The sequence below is a fragment of the Myotis daubentonii genome, chromosome 14 (assembly GCF_963259705.1).
Source record: "Myotis daubentonii chromosome 14, mMyoDau2.1, whole genome shotgun sequence".
NCBI classification, from domain to species: Eukaryota; Metazoa; Chordata; class Mammalia; order Chiroptera; family Vespertilionidae; genus Myotis; species Myotis daubentonii.
This window is the reverse complement of record NC_081853.1, coordinates 52545825-52568128: the sequence shown is the minus strand read 5'-3', so window position 1 is coordinate 52568128 and position 22304 is coordinate 52545825. Positions and strand designations below refer to the sequence as shown.

The 22304-nt window shown below is 53.2% G+C and overlaps 2 protein-coding genes across 3 annotated transcripts; one reads left to right on the top strand and one right to left on the bottom strand.

Annotated features, from left to right (window-relative positions):
• Positions 1-1823: 1823 nt before the first annotated feature.
• On the bottom strand, positions 1824-14968 carry LOC132215468 (mitochondrial import inner membrane translocase subunit Tim17-B-like). Its single transcript, XM_059663707.1, has 2 exons — positions 14951-14968; positions 1824-2517 (listed from the first exon to the last, which is right to left on the bottom strand). The coding sequence occupies exons 1-2, from the start codon at positions 14966-14968 to the stop codon at positions 2080-2082; spliced, it is 456 nt and encodes a 151-aa protein (XP_059519690.1). The 3' UTR covers positions 1824-2079.
• On the top strand, positions 12086-21126 carry XIRP1 (xin actin binding repeat containing 1). 2 transcript variants are annotated; one of them, XM_059664446.1, is made up of 3 exons: positions 12086-12229; positions 15103-18505; positions 18930-19073. In XM_059664446.1, the coding sequence occupies exons 2-3, from the start codon at positions 15164-15166 to the stop codon at positions 18936-18938; spliced, it is 3351 nt and encodes a 1116-aa protein (XP_059520429.1). In that variant the 5' UTR covers positions 12086-12229; positions 15103-15163; the 3' UTR covers positions 18939-19073. The 2 variants fall into 2 exon arrangements, with proteins under 2 accessions (XP_059520429.1, XP_059520428.1); XM_059664445.1 differs by having other exon boundaries at positions 15103-21126.
• The last annotated feature ends 1178 nt before the right edge of the window (positions 21127-22304 follow it).

Below are 22304 nucleotides of genomic sequence, written 5' to 3'. Positions count from 1 at the left end.
GGAATCTTTTTAAAATCCTGATTTCTGGGCCTCATCCTCCGGAAATTCTGTTTCTTTGTTACTAATGTTGTGGCCTCACCCCATAACAAAGAACCACTGTCTGAATAGCCTATTCAGCAGTTTTCCAGGTATGTCCTTTCAGGGTTGTGGTCTCCACTAACTGATTGGCCGGCATTAGGGCAGGAGGTCATTATTCCATGCAGCTGGTCCTGAGGTCAACCGGTACTGGTTTTGCTGCTTATCTGGGACTGAAGTTGAAATACAACTGAGGCCTAGATGTTATCTCTAGGGAGGAAAGGTCAGGGGGTCCAAACCGCATGCCCAGAGATATGCTAGGGGGGGAAAAGTTGCCCTGTGGGCAAGGTCCCATCCTACAATTGATTGTCCATTGCTAGGCTCCTGGGGCTTTCCACGTTGGTGACCTTCTGTATCTGACCCATTGACCTTGCCCTGCTCACGTCTGTCTAACTGCCTACAGCACTTAAGTTCCTGACTTTCCTGTCCTAGTTACAACCTGAGGCACGAACTCTTCTTGCATCCTTGAGTTCTGTCCGTACACAGACCACGCCAAAGGAACTGTGACTAAGGCAGAGGGAAGGACACAGTCTTCAACAAATATGATTGTTACAGTTGGGGGAAATTGAGACAGATTCCTGCCTCATACTGTAAAAAAAAAAAAAAAAAAATCCAGAAGGATTAAAAAATGATGTTAAAAAGAGAACTTAAAAAATACATATCCCTTCCTTCCCTCATTTCTGAAACAGTTAGTTTTCTATTCCTTTCCCCCTTCATCTCCTTCCCTCCCCATTCCTTCCCTCCCCTTCTCTTGGAAGTGGTAGTGACCACAGAGGTAGCAGTAGATGGTTTTGGGAACCAAGGAGGCAACCAGAATGGTAGAGAAATTACTTATAGACAGAGATATTGAATACATAAATAACCACATGGAGATAATGAGAGCCAGCTTTCTTGATGATAGAGAAGAAATTTACATATAAAGAAAAGGGAGAGGCTAAAAATAATCCTGAAGTATTAGATTGGAATTGGAGTGCCAACTCATGGGCCTTTAAAAAATAGACAGATAGATGATAGATGATATAGAAATAGTTATAATTGTATATAGGGTCCACACACACAGACATACACATATGTGTATATGCATAGATGTTCTACATCTGTACACCAAGAAAGCCTATAATTGATGACATCTCAGAAGCAATAAGAAACCAAGTACCCAGATTTTAGCTTCCAAATATCATTCTTCACTCCAGGACTCCTTGGAGAAATAGTAGATTCCAAGGTTGAGGCAGAGAATTTACAAGATGAACTTGGAACATTTTCTTGTACCAGAAAGTAAAGAAGTGTGTGTGTGTGTGTGTGTGTGTGTGTGTGTGTGCGCGTGTGTGTAAATTATTTGGGACATACCTAAAAGAAACAGGAGCCAATTTTGGTGAGGCTCTCTCATAGGCCAAGTCTGGAATGATTTGATATAAAAATAAATAGTGATAATAATGGATTAAATCCATTGAATAAAATAAGAATCCATGAACCTACACCACTATAAATAAGTGAAGGAAAAGGGAAATCTCTTCCTTATAGTAGAATGCCAACTAATAAATGTAGTAGACCAAGAGATCTAGATTAGCATCACCAGCTGTAAAATGGGTCAGCATCCCTGATGCGATGTTAGAAAACAGCACCACTTCCATATATTCCTCCCAGGAATGCCTGTCTGAGTCCTGTCCTAAGGCTGAGCTACATTCTACAGAATGAAAAGCCTTTACTCTTTAAAACTTTTTTTTTTTTTTGGCATTTCAAAACTGGTTTTAAATACTCATCAGGGTGAACAGGAAGGGTCTGGGATAAGAGCTTGTTACATTTGAGTATGGGGTGGGGCTGGGGTGCCCTGAGAGAAAGGCAGCTGGGGTGCCCCACCCCACCCTGGGACAAGGGAGCAGAGAGTAGAGGCCCTCTTTGGAGGGTCCCAGGGCCAACTGGGAGCCAGCCCTCCCTTCGAGGTAGATCATCGGGGAGGGAACCAAAGAGGAACTCCCACGATGGTGGTGATAGGCGGTCACTTCCTCAGTGGTAGCTGGGATAGCCCGAGGCCAGGGTCCCTTCCTTAGAGGGCAGCTGGTTGGGATCCTCTAGGAACAGGGGTGTGTTGCGGAACTGCTGGGCAGTGTAGCGAGTGAGGAGGATGCCAACACCCTCGATGAGGGCCAACAGGATGCCTCCCATCATTGCCGAGCCCATCATGGCCAATGGGCCACTGCGGGCAGCCAGCACAGCCCCAGTCAACGCTCCACTGGTGATGGAATTCCAGGGATCCTCCTTGCCCCGCATACGCACCAGGCCACAGTCGATGGTGGAGAACAGGCCCCCACACACTGCGAAGCTACCTCCAATCTGAGGGGCTTGGATCTTCACAGCATTGGCACTACCTCTCAATCGGTGCTGAATTCCCAGGGCTCCCGAGCGTACTCCTCCATGACGCCGGCGCCCAGCCGCGCAGTCCGGCTAAGCCCCAGCTATGCTCTTTAAAACTTTTAAGATCATGAAGACAGGAAGAGACTAAGGGATTGTTCCAGATTGAAGGAGACTAAAGAGATATGATTAAGTGCAAAGTGTAATGCTGGACCAAAAGGGAAAGGGACATTGTTGGGAATAGTGGGTGAAATCTGAATAGAGTTTTCGGATCAAATGTCAGTGTTATACCAATGCTGACTTCTGATTTCCTTATTTGGAGGTTTGTATGCTGGTTATGTAGAAGAGTATCCTTGGTTTGGGAATATGCACAACTGAAGGTTTTGAGAGTTTGGGACATCGCTAAGAATGAGGTGGCTATTTGACATCCAAAGGAGATGTTAGATGGGCAGTTAAATACATAAGTCTTAAGATCAGAGGAGAGAAGTTAGGTCTGTAGATATTATAGACTGTCTTTTAAAAGGAGTCCATGAAGAATGTAGTCAAGACAAGTAGTTCTGAGTCCTGAAGATTCCAGTATTAAGAGTGGACATGCCTGGCCATTGTGGCATAGTGAACTGAGCATTTTCCCCTCGACCAAAAGGTCCCCTTGTTGATTCCTGGTCAGGACACATGCCTGGGTTGCAGGCTCGGTCCCTAATGGGGGGTGTGCATGAAGCAGTCGATTGATCCCTCTCCCTCTCCCTCTCCCTCTCCCTCTCCCTCTCCCTCTCCCTCTCCCTCTCCCTCTCCCTTCTTCTCTATCGAGAAAAAATAAAATAAAAACATATTTTTTCAAAAGTGGGTGAGGGTGGACAGTTGAAGGGGAACTGCAATGGAGAGTGAGATGGAGCCACCAGTGAAGTCTAAAGCAAACCAGGAGAGTGTTAGAATGCAGGAAGCCAAGCCATGACTGTTCAAGAAAGGCGGGGCTCTGATCACCTGTGTCCCACATAAGAGGAGGCCTTAGAATTGACCACTGAATTTAGTTATAACATGGTCACTATTGATCCTGAAAAGACTTGTTTGGATGGAATGGTGGGGACAAAATCTTGATTAAGAGGGAGTGGTAGATGAAGAATCAGAGACAACAAGTATAGGCAAGGTTTTCAAGTTTACCTGCAAAGGAAGGAAGAGAGAAAGGTAGTAACTGGAGGGGGAAGCAGAGGACTGTTGTGTTTTAAGATGTGAAAAGTATCAGCATGATTGGTTGCATGCTGATGGGAATGATACAGTAGAGGAGGAAAAGATGATGCAGGAGAAGGGGAGAAAGTGGTGAAGCTATGTCCTTAAGAAGGAGAGGGGATGGGATCTAGGGCATAGGGAAAGGAGCTGGCTTCGCTAAAAGTGGAGACAATTACTCAATAGTAATAGGGAGGAGGGTAGAGCACATGGACAGTGAATCAGGGCATTGGGTTGACATGGTGGTTCGCTTCTGAGACTTCTCTCCTGACTCTTGGGTCTATTCTCAGGAAAATCAAGGTAATCTGCTGAGGCTGAGGATGGGGGAGGCTAGATTGGAATTCCTGAAAGAGCAGTAAAGATATAAAATTATTGTGTAGGGGAGGAAGGGAGTGAGTGGAATAGGGAAAAGAAAGATGATTACTGAGCAGTACTTTGGGCCAATTGAGGTTTCAGTTGTCATGGACTTGGAGAGATACCAGTCAGCACTTTGGAACTTTCAGTTCCCTGAAACCTGTTTTTCTCCATTTGTTCATCTTGGTTCTTCTCAGTTTTGTTGTGGATTTTGCAGATATGTCTAGTGGTTAGTGGTTGACCGCTCATGTTTGCAGTAAAGGGTCTGGTTAATGCTGTTGGTAACTGAAGACACAATTGTCAAATGGAAAGACCCTCCATATGCTGAATGGACTAAATGGAAAACCACCCACAACGAGACACTTCATGGTCTAGTTTCGGAACCAGGAATGTAGCAGCAGTCTTCACACATTGCGGACCCGCAGTTTTATTGCTAGCTTTACCCAGTGGCCAGATAAGTTTCTATTGAACGAGTACAAAAAACATTTAACGTAAATGTTAAAGGCACGTTTTAAAATTAGATACCCATTGCATTTGGAAGTTATTTATTATATGTCCTTATGGGTTAATATCTTTTTAAAGTATGATACTTTGTAAAATACTGTGTAATATGAAGTGCTCGCAATCCGGCAGCAGTGGGTTAAGAGTTGCTGGCATTAAAAACTAAATGGTGACAGTAGTAAAGTTGTCCCCTGCAAAGGAAAGAATGTTATCAGCAGCCCTGAGCTAGAAGACAAAAATCAAGCCTTCGACGATAAAGCAATCTAGACCCAGTTTACTTGCCAATACAGCATGAGGGTAGCATGAACAAACCTTTCATAATACGTAGGATGTACTCCAACAAAATAAGGAAAGAACTAAAGAAAGCAAAGGGCAAGGAAAAGTAAGTCCATCTGAGGAGAGCAATGAAGAGAAAATCAAGGGTAGAGTTTAATTTCTCTTAATCACACACTTTCCTAAGCTTTGAATGTCTACCTTGTGCTTTTATCACTTTTACAGCCATTTTTGTTTAAATGACTGCTTACCTCTCAGATCAGCAAACTCTGGAACACTATAACTTCTCCCCTTTCTCTTGCCACATAGCTTGAAGTGTTGGGGGAAAATGCGCTTAATTCCTTATTAATTTTTTGCAGCAAACTGTATCCTTTCTCATATTGCCAAGAGTGTTTATAACTATTTTTAACGGTTTCATTGCTCCATACATAAAATACCTCTTTATTGCAGAAGCTCTTTCCATTCTAATTTATTTTTCAGGAAGAGTTCACAGGTGGTGTAATTTTCAAGTCCCCGTGTTTCTGAAAACACCTATGACTTGCACAATCTGATAATTATGTGCTATAATTGCCAAGGTTACACATTTTATCCCTCTGATCCCCAGTGTGACCTTCCCCAGTTTAAAAACACAAATTATGGCCCTAGTCAGTTTGGCTCAGTGGATTGATCATCAGCCTGCAGACTGAAAGGTCCCAGGTTCGATTCCGGTCAAGGGCACACGCCTGGGTTGCAGGCTTGATCCCCAGTAGGGAGCGTGCAGGAGGCAGCTGGTCAATGATTCTCATTTGATGTTTCTATCTCTCTCTCCCCCTCTCCCTTCCTCTCTGAAATCAATAAAAATATATTTAAAACAAAACAAACAAAAGAGCACAACTTCTGTAATACTTAAAAAGGAATGGAAAAGCAGACAAATTTCCCTAATTAAATTCCATTTACAAAAACAAGCAGCTGCACAATTTGGCCTATGGGCCATAGTTTGCGAACCCCTGATCCTGAACATTGTTTATTCCATAGTAAATAGTCAATAAATATTTGTTGAGTGCATTTCTGCCTCCAAGATGGCTTGCTCTCATGGCTAGCAAGTTCACGCTGGCTGTTGGCTGGAAGATTAGGCAGCACTAGGGCTGGGAGTCTTAGTTCGTCTCCACATAGTCTCTCAAAGCTGCTTGGGCTTCCACACAGCATGGTGACTGGTTCCAATGTCCTCAGAGAATCAGATGGAAGCTGTATTGCCTTTCTGACCCAGTCACAGAAGTCATAAAGTATCCTTCACTAAAGCCACAATTCAGCCTGCCTGGGTTCTAGGGAATGACACATGGACTCCTTTCCTTCAATTGGAGGAATGTCAAAGTCACAGTATAAGAAGTACATAGGGGATGGCCATCTTTGGAAAATATGTCCAGTCTGTTCCATGAATAAGCAGATACAGCACTTAGTGGTGCGCCCAGTATTGAGATCAAAGTTCTGTTCAGTACCGTTGTGTAAGGAAGAAGGGTCATAGGTCACACATTCTAGAAAGGTTCCCCTGCAACTCGAAGAATATAATAAAGCTTTGGAGCTTAGAGGGATTATTGATAGGATAATTCCGTTATTTCTGTTACCTGCTTCTTTAAATAAATTGTAGGCTCCAGGAGAATATCTTATCTTTGGTGTTTAGTCCAGAGCCCAGCCCATAGTAGCTGTGCAAAGCATTCTTTTAGATTAAATACATGAAAGGATGAAATGTGCTTAATCTAGCGAGATGAAGTGTCACTTGAGGAGGTGCTGCCCCCTTCTGCGCACTGGGAGCATTCCAACACCGCTTCCTGCCTGCCTTGGGAACTGTGCACCCGCCTCTTGCCTGAAGCTGCTGTGAGTTCCCTGGGCGCTTTCCTGAAGAATTATTCATTTGTTTTTTAACAATAACCCTGACTCTTATATTGATTCCATTTGGCCATGAGATCTGTGAGGACCAGAGGAATTATTTACCAGCATCATCTCTCCCTGTGTCTCCGCAGGCTCACCCCAAGCCCTCGGCGGCCCTCTATCGGCTGCCTTTGCTTCCTCCACCTCGCTGTGGCTGCCTTGTTGAACCCTCCCACTCCTTATCTCCCGCTGTGGAGCACTGGGCACTCCTCTCTTCCTTCCTCACCCCAGCATCTTCCGTGACTAATTCCTGTACTGGTTTTTCTCCTACCTCCCCACTGCAACTTCTCTTCCTCCCACCTGCTTCACAGTCCGCTGGGAGATCAGCTCACCTCCAAGCCTGATTCCCAGCTGCACCAGCTGGCCATCAGCTCTCTGTCACCAGCCCAGTCTTCTCTCCTGGCTCTAGATCCGATCTGAAGACCGGCTCTACCTGGGAGACCCTGGCAACTCATGTTCATCTTGTTCAAAGGCAACCTGTCATTTCTGCCCGCTGCCAACCGCTCTGCCCTTTCCCTCCCATTGCACCACCCAGTCACATCCCCACACCAGCCGGATCTCCTGGGTGCTCCCCCTCCTCACCTCCCAGTCTACTACCTAGTTCTCTGGCGCCACCTCCGCCAGTGCCCCAGGCACTTGGGCATCGCATAGCTCTTTTAGGCTTTGCCTACTCTTCGCCTCAGCATCCTTTAGACTCAGGCCCTCCTCCCCTCCTCTCCCCACCCCTGAGATCCTCATCATTCAGAACCTGACCTGCTGTGACAGGCCCTCATCACCTGCCTCCTGTGACCCAAACTACCCTTTCAAGATAGGGCCCAAACACCTTGCCTGGCATTCACAGTTTGACCCCTGCCCACCGCTGAAGATGGCTCTCCATTCTCTGCCCGTCCACCCTACACTCAAGTCACACCATCCACACGTCTGTGCCTGTGCCCATTCTCTTCCCTCTCATGCTCATGGTCAAAGCACTCATCCCCATTGTATAGACAGGAAAACTGAGGCTCAGTGAGCTGACATAACTTGTCCAAGGTTGTAGAGCTGGGCAATGGTGGAACTGGGGTTCCAAAGGAGGATTGTCTGAAACCAGCTCTTTTCACTGCTCCATGTCATCCAAGCTGTGTTGTAAGCCTCAGTTTCCCCAGGTGTAAAATGGAGAACTGCGGGTGCTTCCTGCCCTGAGTTTCCCTACCTTGTATTTCTTGATTCTGAGATGCTCTAAGGCTCTCTGGTGGTGACCTGGGGGAACTGAGCATAGCTTCCTAGCACCTCCAAGTTGGCCACTTGATAGACAATGCTTAGGCCAAGCTCTTGGCTGACTGGGTGACTGTTATAAGTGAGCAAGCATGGTCTCCTGCCCTCTCTCAACTGCTTCAGTTTCCACTCTGTATTAGTTTTCCATTGCAGTTTAGCAAGATACCACACATTTAGTGACTCAGACAACATTCATTTATTAGCCCACAGTTCTAAAGGTCAGAAGCCCAGCATGGCAGGCTGGGTTCTCTGCTCAGGGCATCAAGAGGCTGAAACGAGGCTGAGTCCTCATCTGGAAACTGAAGCAAAATCCTTTCTCACGCTCATTCGGGTTGGTGACAGAATTCAGTTCCTGGTTTAGGACCCATTACCTTACTAGTTGTCAGCCAGGGGCTGCATTCCTAATCAGTGATGGTGTCACATCCTCCTGATGTCCTCTTCAGCCATCAGCTGGAGGAAACTCCACTGTTAAAAGTTTCACCTGATGGGGCCAGGCCCACCAAGATGATCTCCTTATTTTAAGATCAACTGGAAAGCACATATCTAAATCTTCAAAGCAACCACATGATACAGACTCATTATCATCACAGATGGGAGAACCTAATGTAGCAAATGCTGCCAGTGCCCCCATATCCCTTCCCCCGACTCCAGGGGCTACCTGCAGCTTCAGTGGACGCTCCCTGTACGACCCACAGTTCACTGCATCTCAAACACTTGCCTCCCTCTCACTGAGGGGCAGGTTGAAGTATGGGGGAGTTAGTGTTTCCAGGAAATAGCGCTCAACTGGTGGGGTGAGGGTTGGCGGATAAACACCCCAGTTTCCTCATCCAGGCCAGGCATGTTCTACACCAGCTTTCAGAGAGTCCCTTGGGGGTGGAACCTCAGTTGCCCAAAGAAGTCATCTACTTTTCCTCCCTCCCCAACTCACTTATCCCCTCCCTCACCACATTCCTCTCCTCCCAGTTAAATCACGTTGCTACTGGAAGATCCCAAATGGAGACGGTAGGGTGCAGAGAGCTGGGCTCATCGGTCATATAAATAGGGAGACAGGCTGGTGATTAGGTTTCAGGCAGTCTGACACCAGATTCCACACTCAAACCTCAAGCTCTGCTGCCTCTCATGTACCAGTCACAACCCTCCCGTGGGAGGAGGCAGAGCTCTTTGGCCCACGGGTCTGCCCTGTGAGCTGACCTGGAGCAGAAAATCCCTTTTCTGAGTTCCGATGAGTATATCAAGAGGTTCAGCGGGCCCGTCTCTTACAGGCCTGGAACAGACCCAGCCTGGCGTGGCCAAAGCTGTCCCTTGGCACCAGTGTCTACTTCCTGGCTGGAGGGAAGCCAGGATTGCCAGCCAGCGCCTTGAAGGGCACTCATCTTCGAACCCAGAGGACACACTGGGATCTGGGTCCTGGAGAAGGGGGTGGCCAGGATCCAGGGAAAAGCTTACGGAATTTACTCAGCTAGTGTACCAGACACTATTCTAAATGCTGTGTGTGTGTGTGTGAGTGTGTGTGTGTAATAAATATATATTCCTCACAACAACCCTTTGAGACATGCATAATTATTATTCCCATTTTATAGATGAGGAAACTGAGAAACAGGGTAAGTAACTAGCCAGGCTCACACAGCTAGTCGGTCTCACAGGTCATCTGCTCTTAATCACTCCTGCCTTTCCTAAAAATTCAGGTGAGTCTGCGTCCAGCTACTCACCCTGAGCTCCAAGTTTAAGTGCCAGTTCTTCAGGGGGACAGACATGAACTTCTGTTCCAACTTTGGTGGAACCCCACTTGGAGGGAGGGGCTGGCAGGGGAAGGCCCCCAGGACCGAGAAGCAGGAGGCCAGAAGGAGGGACAGTGATCTCTGGAAAACAACACCCTTCCCTCCCCCGGGTCCCCTCTGCCTTCTCATCAGCACAGCCATTCGACCTCAGTGCATTTATTTATGTCCAGCCTCGTTCCCACAGAAATTTCAGGGATAGATGCACGGTGACTCCACCAAAGATACTCCGATAAGTCATGCCTGGCTTACGCCTTATGGGCCTTGTAACTGACACTTTGATGATGTGATACCATTAGACCATTGCATGTGGGTTGACCAACCCCCCTGGTTTTCTTAGAGCCTCCCCAGTTCTAAAGCAGAAAGGTCCCTGTTCTAAACCCCTCAGAGACGGGCAACAGAGACAGTTGGTCTCCCTCATCACACAGGATACAGGCCACAGAGTCTACTTGTACAAGACTAACAGTGTAGCCCAGAGCTTCCTAACAGCCAAGGCAAAGAGGGACATGCCATCTGTTTGAGATAATCGTACTGTGCAATAGGACTTTGCACAAGGATGGAAACATGTTGCACTGTCCAGTGTGATAGTTACTAAGTGTGTGTCTCTATGGAGCACTTAAAATGTGCCTAGTGTGATGGAGGAACTGGATTTTCAATTTTATTTTATTTTAACTTGTTTAGTCGCATGTGGCTAGTGGGGGCTGTATTAAGCAGCGCAGTTGTATTAGATGGAAATGAACGTGGGGGTCAGGCAAAGCCCCTTTCTTAGTATGGAGGCCTGAGAAACTTCTACCAGGAGTTATCACACTTGGGGTGAATACAAACGTGGGTTCCACACGGTGTTTTTCTCTTTTAAAATTATTTTTCAATTACAGTTTACATTCAATATTGCTGTTTCAGATGTACAGCATCGTGGTTAGACAATCGGGTACTAAATTTACAGAGTGGTCCCCGATATTTCTAGTACCCACTCTCTTTTCACACATAAGTGACAGTAGCAGGCTTTTCTCTAGCGTGTGTGCTAAGCACGCTCATAAAACCTTTTCATGTCTTAATTCATTCAATTCTCAAAACCGCTAGAGCAGCCAGGCACTTTGGGCATCCCCGGGGCAGAGGCTCCCAGGGCAGCTCCTCTTGCCCTGTCCTGAAAGGGAACTAATGTTTTCCTGACAGTGGGGAGCCAGGACCCTGGGGAGCAGACAGAAAGGTAGAAAAAGAGCAGGGGAAACAGGAAGGGGCAGGAGACCTGAGTGAGGGTTTCCTGGCTGCCCCTCTCTCCACCCGCAGGCCAGTGCGACACGACCGAGGTTGACTCAGTGGAAAAAGTGAGCAGTGCCTGGTATCACTCCCTGGCACCAGAGGGCACTGGGCATGTCAGAAGGAAGGCCCTGCTCTGCCAGGTAGCAAAAGGCACCTGCACAGCCTCAGACACATAGCCTGGGCAAAATGCCACCTCTGCCTGCGCTCTGTATGGTCCCCAGCACCCCTCACCACACTGGCCCCTTCCTGACCTAAATGCCAGGATCTCTGCTAAGCCCCTCAGGCTCTGTCTGGGCAGCAAAGAAGGGGCCACTGTGACCCACCCCTCCTTTGTGACCAGAAGCTAATGACTCCAGGGTCAGAAATAACCCCACAGTCAGCTCCCTGCGGCCACCCTTCCCCTCCCCTCCATTCCCAGAAAACCTGGGCCCTGAGTCAGAGGGAGAGCCCAAAAGTAAACAGGGACCCAGATAATCTGCCATGAAAACCACAGAACCCATCTGTGGAATTCTTTGATAAATCAGGGCCCTCACAAAGAGCCGAGGCCTGGAAATTCAGATGCCTTTTCCCAGAATCCAGCTGTGCTCAGGGCTGTGCAGACCTGAGCGGCGGGGCCTGGGGAGGAATGGATGGAGAGAGGAATCTTTAGAGCAGAGGGGTTGGGGAGAAGGGAACAGAGGAGGAGGGGCCGGGCCTGCCCTGGGGCCTCCAGTCTCCAGGCACCCGACAAACGGCCATCAGGAGTAGTCAGAGGCCAGACCACAGTAGGGAGGTGGGGGGCTCACAGGGCTAGGGGGCAGGTCCGTCCAGGTGTCAGATGCCCCCCTTATTCATTTTCTCAAAATAGTCTAGGACACCAGCACCCCACTCTGCAGCTGAGTCATGGGGCCCCGTCCTCAGATCAGACTTGGATGAATGAAGCTTTGCCCTCACTGCTCCTCCCCTCCCCTCCAGAAAGGACATGTAACCGATTCCCCAGGATGGAAGAGTGACTTCCACAAGCCCTAAAAATAACTGAACCACTTCATACTCCGAACTTAGCCTCTCCCGCCCGCTCCCCTCCACCCCCACCCCAGCCAGCAAGATAAAGGCAGCTGCTGGGTCTGGCAGGGGAGACAGAGACCCGGAGCCAGGGCAGCGAGAAGGTACCTCACAGATCCAGCTGAGTAGAACCGGCCCGAGCTAGAAGTTTGAGAGGAAGGACAGACCCTTGGACCGCACCTGCCACAGACCCCAAATACCCACCAGCCAAGTGGGACCGGCAGGTGAGTAGCCTGCCCTTTGTCTTTCAGGGCAGGGCTGGCTAGCCAGCTGGGGTCCCCTTTGGACCCTCGGGATGGCTCTCAGGACAGCATGCATTAGGGGTGGCAGGAAGAGGTCGAGGGGCTGTATATCTGCATGTAAGGGAGTGGAGGGGTCTCTGATATAAAGATTCCATGAGGACCTCCCTTAATGAGGAAGTTAAGGGAGGATTGACATGAGCCCCATGGGAGCTCTCAGAGTGGCGGCCACAGGCCTGAGCCAACAGAAGGGACAAGTTCTTGCCAGTCTGATCAAAACCCAGAAAGGCATTCAGGAGGAATGGCCTGTAGTTGCACTATTTAAAATACAGGTGTGGAGCTCCCTGGGCTTCAGGGCTTCCTCCCAAGAAGGCCCAGTGTCGGGAGGAAAGGGAGGGAGGAGAGGTGGGAGGACACGCGGGTGGAGGGTGGGATGCAGGTCCTACTCCGCATTGCTAGACAAGCCTGGTGCCCAGCTGTTGTGGGTGGAAGTCCTGGGCTATCTGGCCCCAGGAATGTCCCCAGGGCTGGCCTGTGCCCGGCTCCCCACATATCATGACCTAGACTCTGCCCCAGGCCATCATCCTGCCCTGGGAGAACACCCTGGGGGCAGATCTGGGGAGCAGCACAAAGTGGGAGACAAGATCTGAGTCTGCCAGAGTGGAGACTTGTAGAGGGACTGGGCCAAGGAGGGGCACACTGGGAACAGAGGTGGGGTCACCCTGAGGGGTTGGCCAGCCCTAGGAGGCCAAGCTCTGGGACACTGCTGGGGGCTCAGCCTGCATACTAAGTCTGGTCCCAATTCTGAATTCTGCCCTCCCCAAACCCCATCCTTGCCTTCTAGAAACGTAAGCTCCAGTCAGGGGCAGGCATGGGAAAGCCAAGGGTTCCGGAAATCTGCTTCAGGCCCTGCACTGCTTTGCGGAGCCTACCGGGACAGCACCTTTCCCCTCTTTGGGCCTCAGTTTCCCTGTCTGAATCCACAGCAGCTGGACACAGAGCTTGTCCTCAGCTTCAGTGACCTCTGGAGGTCTTCAGGGCTGACATCCCTGGACTCCGTGATTCTAACCGTATGGGACCATAGCAGGGATTCTGGAGATTCCTGGGGGTGGAGGTGGTAGCCTTGCAGAAGCCATCTGCTCAGGCCACACTGGTGGTGATGGGATGGGGAAGAGGTGGGGACAGGCACCATTTGCCTTTGGCAGGGGGTCCTCATTATAACTCAGAGACCCCCAGAATGTGTGGTGAGACTCATGTGGCAGGTTTCAGAGTTTGAATTCCTCAGGGTTCTGATGACTTTGGTGGACAAAACAGGGTGGGGGGGTGGCAAGTAGGTCTCCGTCCCCGCCCCCCCCCCTCTGAGATAGCCATGAAGAGGAAACCTTGCCCCCACCTGTGGCCACTGTCCCTGAACCTCCAATCAGTTCCATGCTCCTTTGTCCATGAAGAGTTTCAGGCCCCAGCACTGGTCAGCCTGCAGGCCAGGGGCCTGACACCAGCTAAGGGGGCAGGGGCAGGGGCAGGGATCCCAGGCAAGATAAGGGGATGAGATGGGCCAAGGTCCCCAGGGTCCCACTGGCTGAGCCTGAGCCTCTGTCTGGAGCCCAGGGCTGCCATGCTGAGGCCAGGACCTCAGCTATATTTAGCATCGAGTGCGGAGCAGAGCCATGGGTCAGGGGCAGCAGGAGGGGCACATGCTTCTCATTCTTTTCATACGGGCCTCTGGGGACTGTTAGCACACCTGTCACAATACAGATAAGACACAGAGGACAAAGACCAGAGTAGGGCTTGAGGGGTGGGAGGCCATGGAGGGGGGCAGGGGTGAGCTGGGAGGAGGAAACGCCATTGTGAAACCTGATTGACCTAGGTGGAGAAAGGAGAGGACCACGGAGCTGGATTCGGGCTCATTGCACACAGTTGGTACTGAGTCTCCATGAGCAAGGGACAGGGCTGTCTCTGCAGAGGGTCCTACTGCCCACCTCCCCTGTAGGTGTCACCCTCACTCTCCTAGGTGTGTCTGCTGGGGAACAGAGGGGCACCACAGCCGATAGGAAAGTTTTACACCCCCTACCCTCTTAATCTCTTGGGAGCCAGACCCCAAAAGGTCCAGGAACCCCAGGCCAGCACTACCTGTTATTCATTCACCAAGATTTGATCCCTTCTGGGCCTCAATTTCCTATTCTTTAATTATGAATGGTTGGGCCTGAAGACCCTCGAGATCCCCCTAGCTCAGACCTCTGAGTCTTGGGTATAGCACAGAAACCCCTACCTGGGACTCAGGATCTGGCTCTGCCTACCCATGAGATACCTGGTGAGCCTCTACGTGGGCTGTGGGCCCCCTGGGCCTGGGAAAGGATGGGCAGTGAGTTGAAAGCCTAGGTAGAAGTTGGGCAAGACTCTCAGTGAAAGTGGCAAGCGCGCCCTCTGGTGTTACGGAAGAGAATTTCTTCTCTATGGGAAATACCCAGGCACTTGTTTAGGGACCTGCCTCTCCCTTCCTGGGATCCCATAAACAGGATTTCCTCAGGCCACTCACCTGGGACTCCACCGGGGAAAACTGATTTTGGTAAAGGAAGGTGAGGATGGGGCCTGTCCAGTTTGCCAGCTGGAGGTCTGAACATCCTTTGTGGGGCTGAAGGCCAGAGCTTCATGGCCAGCAATGTCTTGCTTGCTCAGGTGATTGATTCTTGGGAAGCCTGGACCCACCTTGGTAGATGGGTCCATATCCCTAAGTTTAAGATTTGTCACACACCAAGCATGCAGGTGACAGAGTGAGACCCAAGTGAAGTCTGGAGAGGCCATGTCACCACAGCCCTACGCTGACCCTGCGTCCTGCTCCCTCCCATTTCTCCCAGCAGCCAGCCCCCCTCCCACCTAAGGCCCCAGCCCATCCTCATCGCTGCCCTTCTCTTCAGAAGGATGTCCAACACCCAGATGCAGGTGGCCCCCACACCCACCATCCCGATGGCCACCTCAGAGGACCTGCCCCTCCCGCCGCCGCCAGCCCTGGAGGATCTGCCGCTGCCACCACCCAAGGAGTCCTTCTCCAAGTTCCACCAGCAGCGGCAAGCCAGCGAGCTCCGCCGCCTCTACAGGCACATGCACCCTGAGCTTCGCAAGAACCTGGCCGAGGCCGTGGCTGAGGACCTGGCCGAGGTCCTGGGTTCTGAGGAGCCCACCGAGGGTGACGTCCAGTGCATGCGCTGGATCTTCGAGAACTGGCGGCTAGACGCCATTGGGGACCATGAGAAGCCAGCTGCCAAGGAGCCGGTGCCCAGCGGTGACGTCCAGGCCACTTCCCGCAAGTTTGAGGAAGGCTCCTTTGCCAACAGCATAGACCAGGAGCCAGCCGGACCTCCGCCATCTGGAGCGGACGTTCGTGCAGCCCGCCGGCTGTTTGAGACAAAGCCGCTGGCTGAGCTGACAGGTCAGGCCGAGGCACCGGAGGCAACAGTGAAGGAGCCTGCAGCCAGTGGAGATGTCCAGGGTACCAGGATGCTCTTTGAGACTCGGCCGCTGGACCGCCTGGGCTCCCGTCCCTCCATCCAGGAGCAGAGTCCCTTGGAGCTGCGCTCGGAGATCCAGGAGCTGAAAGGCGATGTGAAGAAGACCGTGAAGCTGTTCCAAACGGAGCCGCTGTGCGCCATCCAGGACGCAGAAGGCGCCATCCACGAGGTCAAGGCCGTATGCCGGGAGGAGATCCAAAGCAATGCGGTGAGGACAGCTCGTTGGCTCTTCGAGACCCAACCTCTGGATGCCATCAACCGGGACCCCAGCCAGGTGCGGGTGATCCGGGGGATCTCCCTGGAGGAGGGGGCCCGGCCCGATGTCAGCTCAACTCGCTGGATCTTTGAGACACAGCCCCTGGATGCCATCCGGGAGATCCTGGTGGACGAGAAGGACTTCCAACCATCCCCAGACCTTCTCCCTCCTGGTCCAGATGTTCAGCAGCAGCGGCATCTGTTTGAGACCCGGGCGCTAGACACTCTAAAGGGGGAAGAGGAGGCTGGGGCAGAGGCCCCGCCCAAAGAGGAGGTAGTCCCTGGTGACGTCCGTTCCACCTTGTGGCTATTTGAGATGAAGCCCCTGGACACTCCCAGAGACAAGGTCCAAGTGGGTCACCTGCAGCGGGTGGGTCCCGGGAAGGGGGAGGGGCTCATGTGTGCGCATCTATCCAGTGATAGCTTCTCAGCACTATCCCTCTCTCCAACTGCCCCCCAGAAGGAGGGGGTGAAGGGGGACGTGAAGACTTTCAAGAACCTGTTTGAGACCCTTCCCCTGGACAGCATCGGGCAGGGCGAGCCTTCCACCCCCAGAAATGTGAGCGAAGTGGAAGGAACCAATTCTGCTGGGCAGTCCCAGGACACAGGGTCCCCAGTGTATGCCATGCAGGATGGCAAAGGCCACCTCCACGCCCTGACCTCTGTCAGCAGAGAGCAAGTAGTCGGAGGTGATGTGCAGGGCTACAGGTGGATGTTTGAGACACAGCCTCTAGACCAGCTGGGCCGAAACCCCAGTACCGTCGACGTGGTGCGGGGCATCACCCGGCAGGAAGTGGTGGCTGGAGACGTGCGCACTGCCCGGTGGCTCTTTGAGACCCAGCCCCTGGAAGTAATCCACCAGCGGGAGCGGCAGGAACGACAGGAAGCAGAAGGAAGGAGTCAGGCCGGGCCCCAGCCTGAGGCACCCCTCAAGGGTGACGTGCAGACCATCCGGTGGTTATTTGAGACGTTCCCAATGAGTGAGTTGGCAGAGAAGCAGGGGTCAGAGGTCCCAGATCCCACAGCTAAGGCCGGGGCACAGTCCTGCACTTGGATGTTCGTGCCCCAACCCCTGGACAGGCCGGAAGGCTCCAGGGACCAACACCTGCAGGTTAGTCAGGTCCGGGCTGGAGAAGGACAGACAGACAGACATGTCTTTGAGACGGAGCCTCTGCAGGCGTCAGGCCGTCCCTGTGGAAGAGGACCCGTGCGGTACTGCAGCCGAGTGGAGATCCCTTCAGGGCAGGTGTCTCGTCAGAAGGAGGTTTTCCAGGCCCAGGACGCAGGCAAGAGGGAAGACCAGGGGTCAAGGGCAATCCCTGAGCCCATCCCTGTGGGCTCTGTGCACAAGTTCACCTGGCTCTTTGAGAATTGCCCCATGGGCTCCCTGGCAGCTGAGAGCATCCGTGGGGACGGCCTCCAGGAAGAGCAGCCAGTGGGCCTGTCAGGTTCGGTGCCCGAGAGCCAGGAGACTGCAACCCAGGGGACCCTGAGGACTCTGCATGCCACGCCTGGCATCCTGCACCATGGAGGCATCCTCATGGAGGCCCGAGGGCCAGGGGAGCTCTGCCTTGCCAAGTACATGCTCCCGGGCCCAGGACAGGGGGCCCCCCACATACGGAAGGAGGAGCTGGTGTCTGGCGAGCTTCCCAGGATTGTCCGCCAAGTGCTGAACCGGCCAGACGTGGACCAGCAGGGGCTGCTGGTCCAGGAGGACCCCGCGGGCCATCTCCGGCTCAAGCCCATGAGGCTTCCAGGGGCCAGCGGGAATGTTGACGATCTGGACCTAGAGTTCCGGCAGTTGCTAGCTTGTGGCTTGGGCACCTCAGTGGCAAGGACTGGGCTGGTGATGCAGGAGACAGAGCAGGGCCTGGTCTCACTGACTGCCTACTCCCTGCAGCCCTGGCTCACCAGCAGGGCCCCCGAGAGGAGCAGTGTGCAGCTGCTGGCCAGCTGCATAGACAAAGGAGACCTGAGCGGCCTGCACAGCCTGCGGTGGGAGCCACCGGCTGACCCAGGTCCAGTGCCAGCCAGCGAGGAGGCCCAGAGGCTGCCTGCAACTGAGAGCATCATTCATGTTCCCCCACTGGACACCAGCATGGAGATAGAGCACCTGAGAGGCCCAGCGGCCAACCCTTGTCCCCCACGGACCATTGCAAAGGCAAGCCTTTTGGCTGGCAAAGAAAAGCAAGAAGACAGTTGCACTGGGCAGAAAGGGATGGAAGCTTTGGGAAAGTCAGAAGGAGCCTCGACTACATCACCAGGGCCTGGGGCAGCAGACCTCCAGGCCGCCATGCAGAGTCTACGGGTGGCGACAGCGGAGGCCCAAAGCCTGCACCAGCAAGTGCTGAACAAGCACAGGCAGGGCCTCGCCCCTGGACCTGCCTCCAGACCCTTCCAGGATGGTCTGCAAGCTCCGGCCGCTGCCACTGGGACTGCTCAAAGCAACACCAGGCCTGTGGCTGGAGGTGACCCCAGGATCCCAGCAACCCCCAGAAAGGTCAGTGGGGAACAGAAAGTACTGCCCACTGGGCTGCCTGGGGGGCGGGTGACTGCTCAGGACGGCATCTACACTGCTAACCCCGTGAGGACCTGTGACCTACCTGGAGGTGTTCAGCCCTCTGAGAGGGAACACCCACCAAGGGGCAGGGAGACTGCCCTCTTGGCCCAGGCTTCCAGCCCACTCCAGGAATGCCCTGGTCAGAGTCTTGGGCAAAGCCGGGAAGAACCTGGGGCCTGCACACAGAGAGCCTGGGGGCCTCCAGAGAAAGCCATGGCCGGAGTCGGCCCAGGGAGCCTCCAAGCTGCAGAGACCACCCTGAAGGCTGCCTCTTTAGCCCATTACACTCTGACCTCTGGGCCTCAGGCTGCAGGTGCCAGCCTGCATTCCCATAATGCCTCTGTTCCTCCTCCTCCTCTCCCAGCTGCTGTGACAGGACCTGATTTCCCACCCCAAGCCCACCATGATGAGGACTCCAGCCCGAAGGCCTCTGAGCCCCTGCAGGACCCCCTTCTCCACTCCCAGAGCAGCCCTGCTGGCCAAAGAAGCCCTGGGGAGTCACAGACAAAGACCCCAAAACTGGAGCCCACCATCCCTCCAAGGAAGAAGCCCCAGCTGCCCCCCAAACCTGCACACCTAAGCCAGATACCCCCTCCTCAGAGGCTGCCCAAGCCCTCAGCTCTATCTCCCAGCTCCTCCCAAGGAAAATACAAACAAGGTGAGACAGAGGCAGCTACGCCTCGGCCTGGACCTCAGCATGGCCCCAGCACCATGGCCCCTGGGCCGACCAAGAGTCAGGCTATGGGCAGCAATGTCCAGAGCCCTGAGCCCTCCAAGCTCTCAGCTCTTAGCAGTGACCCCACCTCACCACAGCAGGGCCCCAGCACCCCAGGAGAAAAGCCGATGGAAGGTTCCCAGCAAGAGGCTCCTAAGAGCTCTGAGACTCGGCAGGGAAGCCAGCAAGAGCTCCAGGGCCTCCTGAGCCAGGTGCAAGCCCTGGAGAAGGAGGCTGCGAGCAGCGTGGACGTGGGGGCCCTGAGGAGAATCTTTGAGGTTGTGCCCCAGCTAGGAGGGGCCCTTCAGGCTCCTGCTGCCCCCCATAAGCCTGAGGTCTCCGTGGAGCAGGCCTTTGGGGACCTGACAAGAGTCAGCATGGAGGTTGCTCAGCTGAAGGAACAGACCCTGGCCAGGCTGCTGGACATCGAGGAAGCTGTGCACAAGGCCCTCAGTTCCATGTCTTGCCTCCAGCCTGAGACTAACACCAGGGGCTATTCCCAAGGCCCCCCAAGGAACCACAGTGCCTACAAGGTCAGTGTCATGGACAGCAGTAGAGCCAGGCCCAACTGCTCAGGCGAGGAGGTCAGGGGTCAAACTGCAATCAAGAGCCAAACCGAAGTTACATGCCATACTGAGGTCCAGAGTCAAGCCAAGGTCAAAAGTCACACAGAGACCAGAGGTCCAGCAGTCTCACATGCCCCTTCCACCAGGAGGCTGGAGACACTGAGAGAAGATTCAGGCCTCCCTCCAGTCTTGCCTTCTAGCAGAGATGCACCCTCCTCCCCAACCTTCATCTCCATTAAGTCAGCCACAAGGAAGCTCCCAGAGGCTCCCAGCCCCGGGGAAGCCCAGATGTCTCAGTGAAAAGCACATACCTGGTCCAGGATGTGAGCCAGGCCCTGCTCCAGCAGAAAGGTGTCTGGGACAAGGCTGGGGAAAAAGAGGTCACCCAGTGCTCTGGACAGCCCTAGCCTGCCCTTGCCTCTGCCAGCACCCTGCCCGGAGAGCGGCAGAATGCTCTGGAGCTCCAGACTGGGCCTGGGGGCTCCCAGCGCTGTGCAGCCATGAGAACTGTGACTGAGCAGTACAAGGAGGCGGGCCAGTGCGAGAACTCCCTCCTCACATCCTCCACCATGGTCACAGAGCAGGCAGGGCCCCCCAGGGGCCCAGGTCCCCACCTCGGGCTCCAAGCCTCCCCTTTGTTACAGCAGTTCTTGCACAGCCCCACCGGGCTCAGCGGCCACTCCCAGCCTGCAGCCCAGTGAGCCCCTCCACCTCCCACCTGTTCAGGGAACTGAGATGGGTGCCTACTTCCTGCACACAGGACGCCAGGACCAAGAAGAAAGAACATCTTTCGTCAGCTCCATCAGTAGGCCCAGTTCTTGCAAAAGGAGAAAGATTGGGAAAAGGCCCACCGAGTGGCTGGGCACAGGAGTAGGATGGGGGCTCGCAGCTGTTTGTGGAGGGTGTAATATGTGCAGACAATGTGCTCCTCACACAGGACTGGCTGGCACGCTGACATCCATGAGTCTGCATGCCGCTGCTCCAGCCAGAGCCCCCTGAGTGACCTGCCACCCTCAGCCTTTATTTCTATCCTGAGTCGAAATGTTCTCAGCCATCTGTGCCTTAATTCCTGGAGAGGACAGGGCCAACTAGACACTGCAGCCCCTTCGTCACCATCTCCATGGGTCAGAGGGTCATCCTGGCAGCCCAAAGGTCCTAGACAATGTCGCCAATCAGTAATGTTCCTAGGAACCAAAGGTTCTGCATCCCCACCCCTACTCCCCCTCACTCGGCACCCAAATGGGAAGGAAACCGTCTGAATAAACCCAAGTTGTATTCTCCCCGCTGTGTGTGTCTGACTGTTTGTGCGCCTGGGTCCCCACTGTGGGGGAAATAGCCCCAGCCTCCAGGTGCCCCGTTTCCCTGGCAACAGCAGTGCTGGGAGGCTGGGAAAAGCCACCTCTTCTTCTACCATCTTGGCTGGGACCCAAGAAAGCCTGCCCACACACACACCCATACCCTGCTGACCCTCTACCTCTGACCTCCCCTCCTGGTGGTTCTTGGACATCCTCCTGGAGTGGCAGCTGACCAGAATCCTGGTCCAGAGGGGGAGCGTGGCCCAGTCAGGCCCGGAAAGGAGGGAGGGCCTCCTCCAGGAGAACTCCATGACCAGGATGGCTGGGCCGCTTCTCCCTGCTTAGGCCGTGCACAGCAGGGGTTCTAGGGCAGAGACAGATCCTGGCCCAGAAAGCCAGAGTGAATAGGTGGAGGGCCCTTTTCACTCTCCAAAAGCATTGAATGCCTGCTGCATGCAAGGCCTGTCTAGCAGCAGGTGAGTTCTAATGGTCCTGCTCACAAGGTACTGACTTTCCAGAACGAGCGGACAGAGCCCATGGATAGGAAACATCGGGTCAGGAAGAAGGACGACGCACTGACTGGGCCACTCTCCCATTCTGGGCTAGAGGTCTTCAAATACAGTAATGTGACATTGACAGGTGATTGCCTCCGAGGCCCTGGCCAAGACAGACCTCTCTAATGAAAACACACAACAACACACACACACACACACACACACACACACACACAACCTAGGATCTGAATAGTGAAATGTCATTTATGTGAGAATCAAGGGGAGGGGCATGCAAGGCAGAGGGAAGAGCACGTGCAAAAACGCAAAAACGCAGAGGTGGGAGTTCGTTGCTGGATTTCCTAGAGAGCCCTCTGTAGGAAGGGGCTTTAACAGCTACGAATGTCAGCCACCCCCCATCCTGCCCCCACACAGTGATGTGGAAACTTGCCCACACTTCGCTTCAGTTGAACAGGCAGGCTCCTGTCCTACCAACACCAGCCAAGGGCTCAGCCTTCCATACCCTCACAGCCTACTCGTTGCCTGCTCTGCTGATCTGGGGGGCTCCCCGAGGGCAGTGGAGTTCTGACCTGGAAGGAGCCGGTCGCTTGTGGGAAACTGCTGTGTGGGAGCAGTAAGATACCAAATCTACCCACCTGAGCCTGATACCAC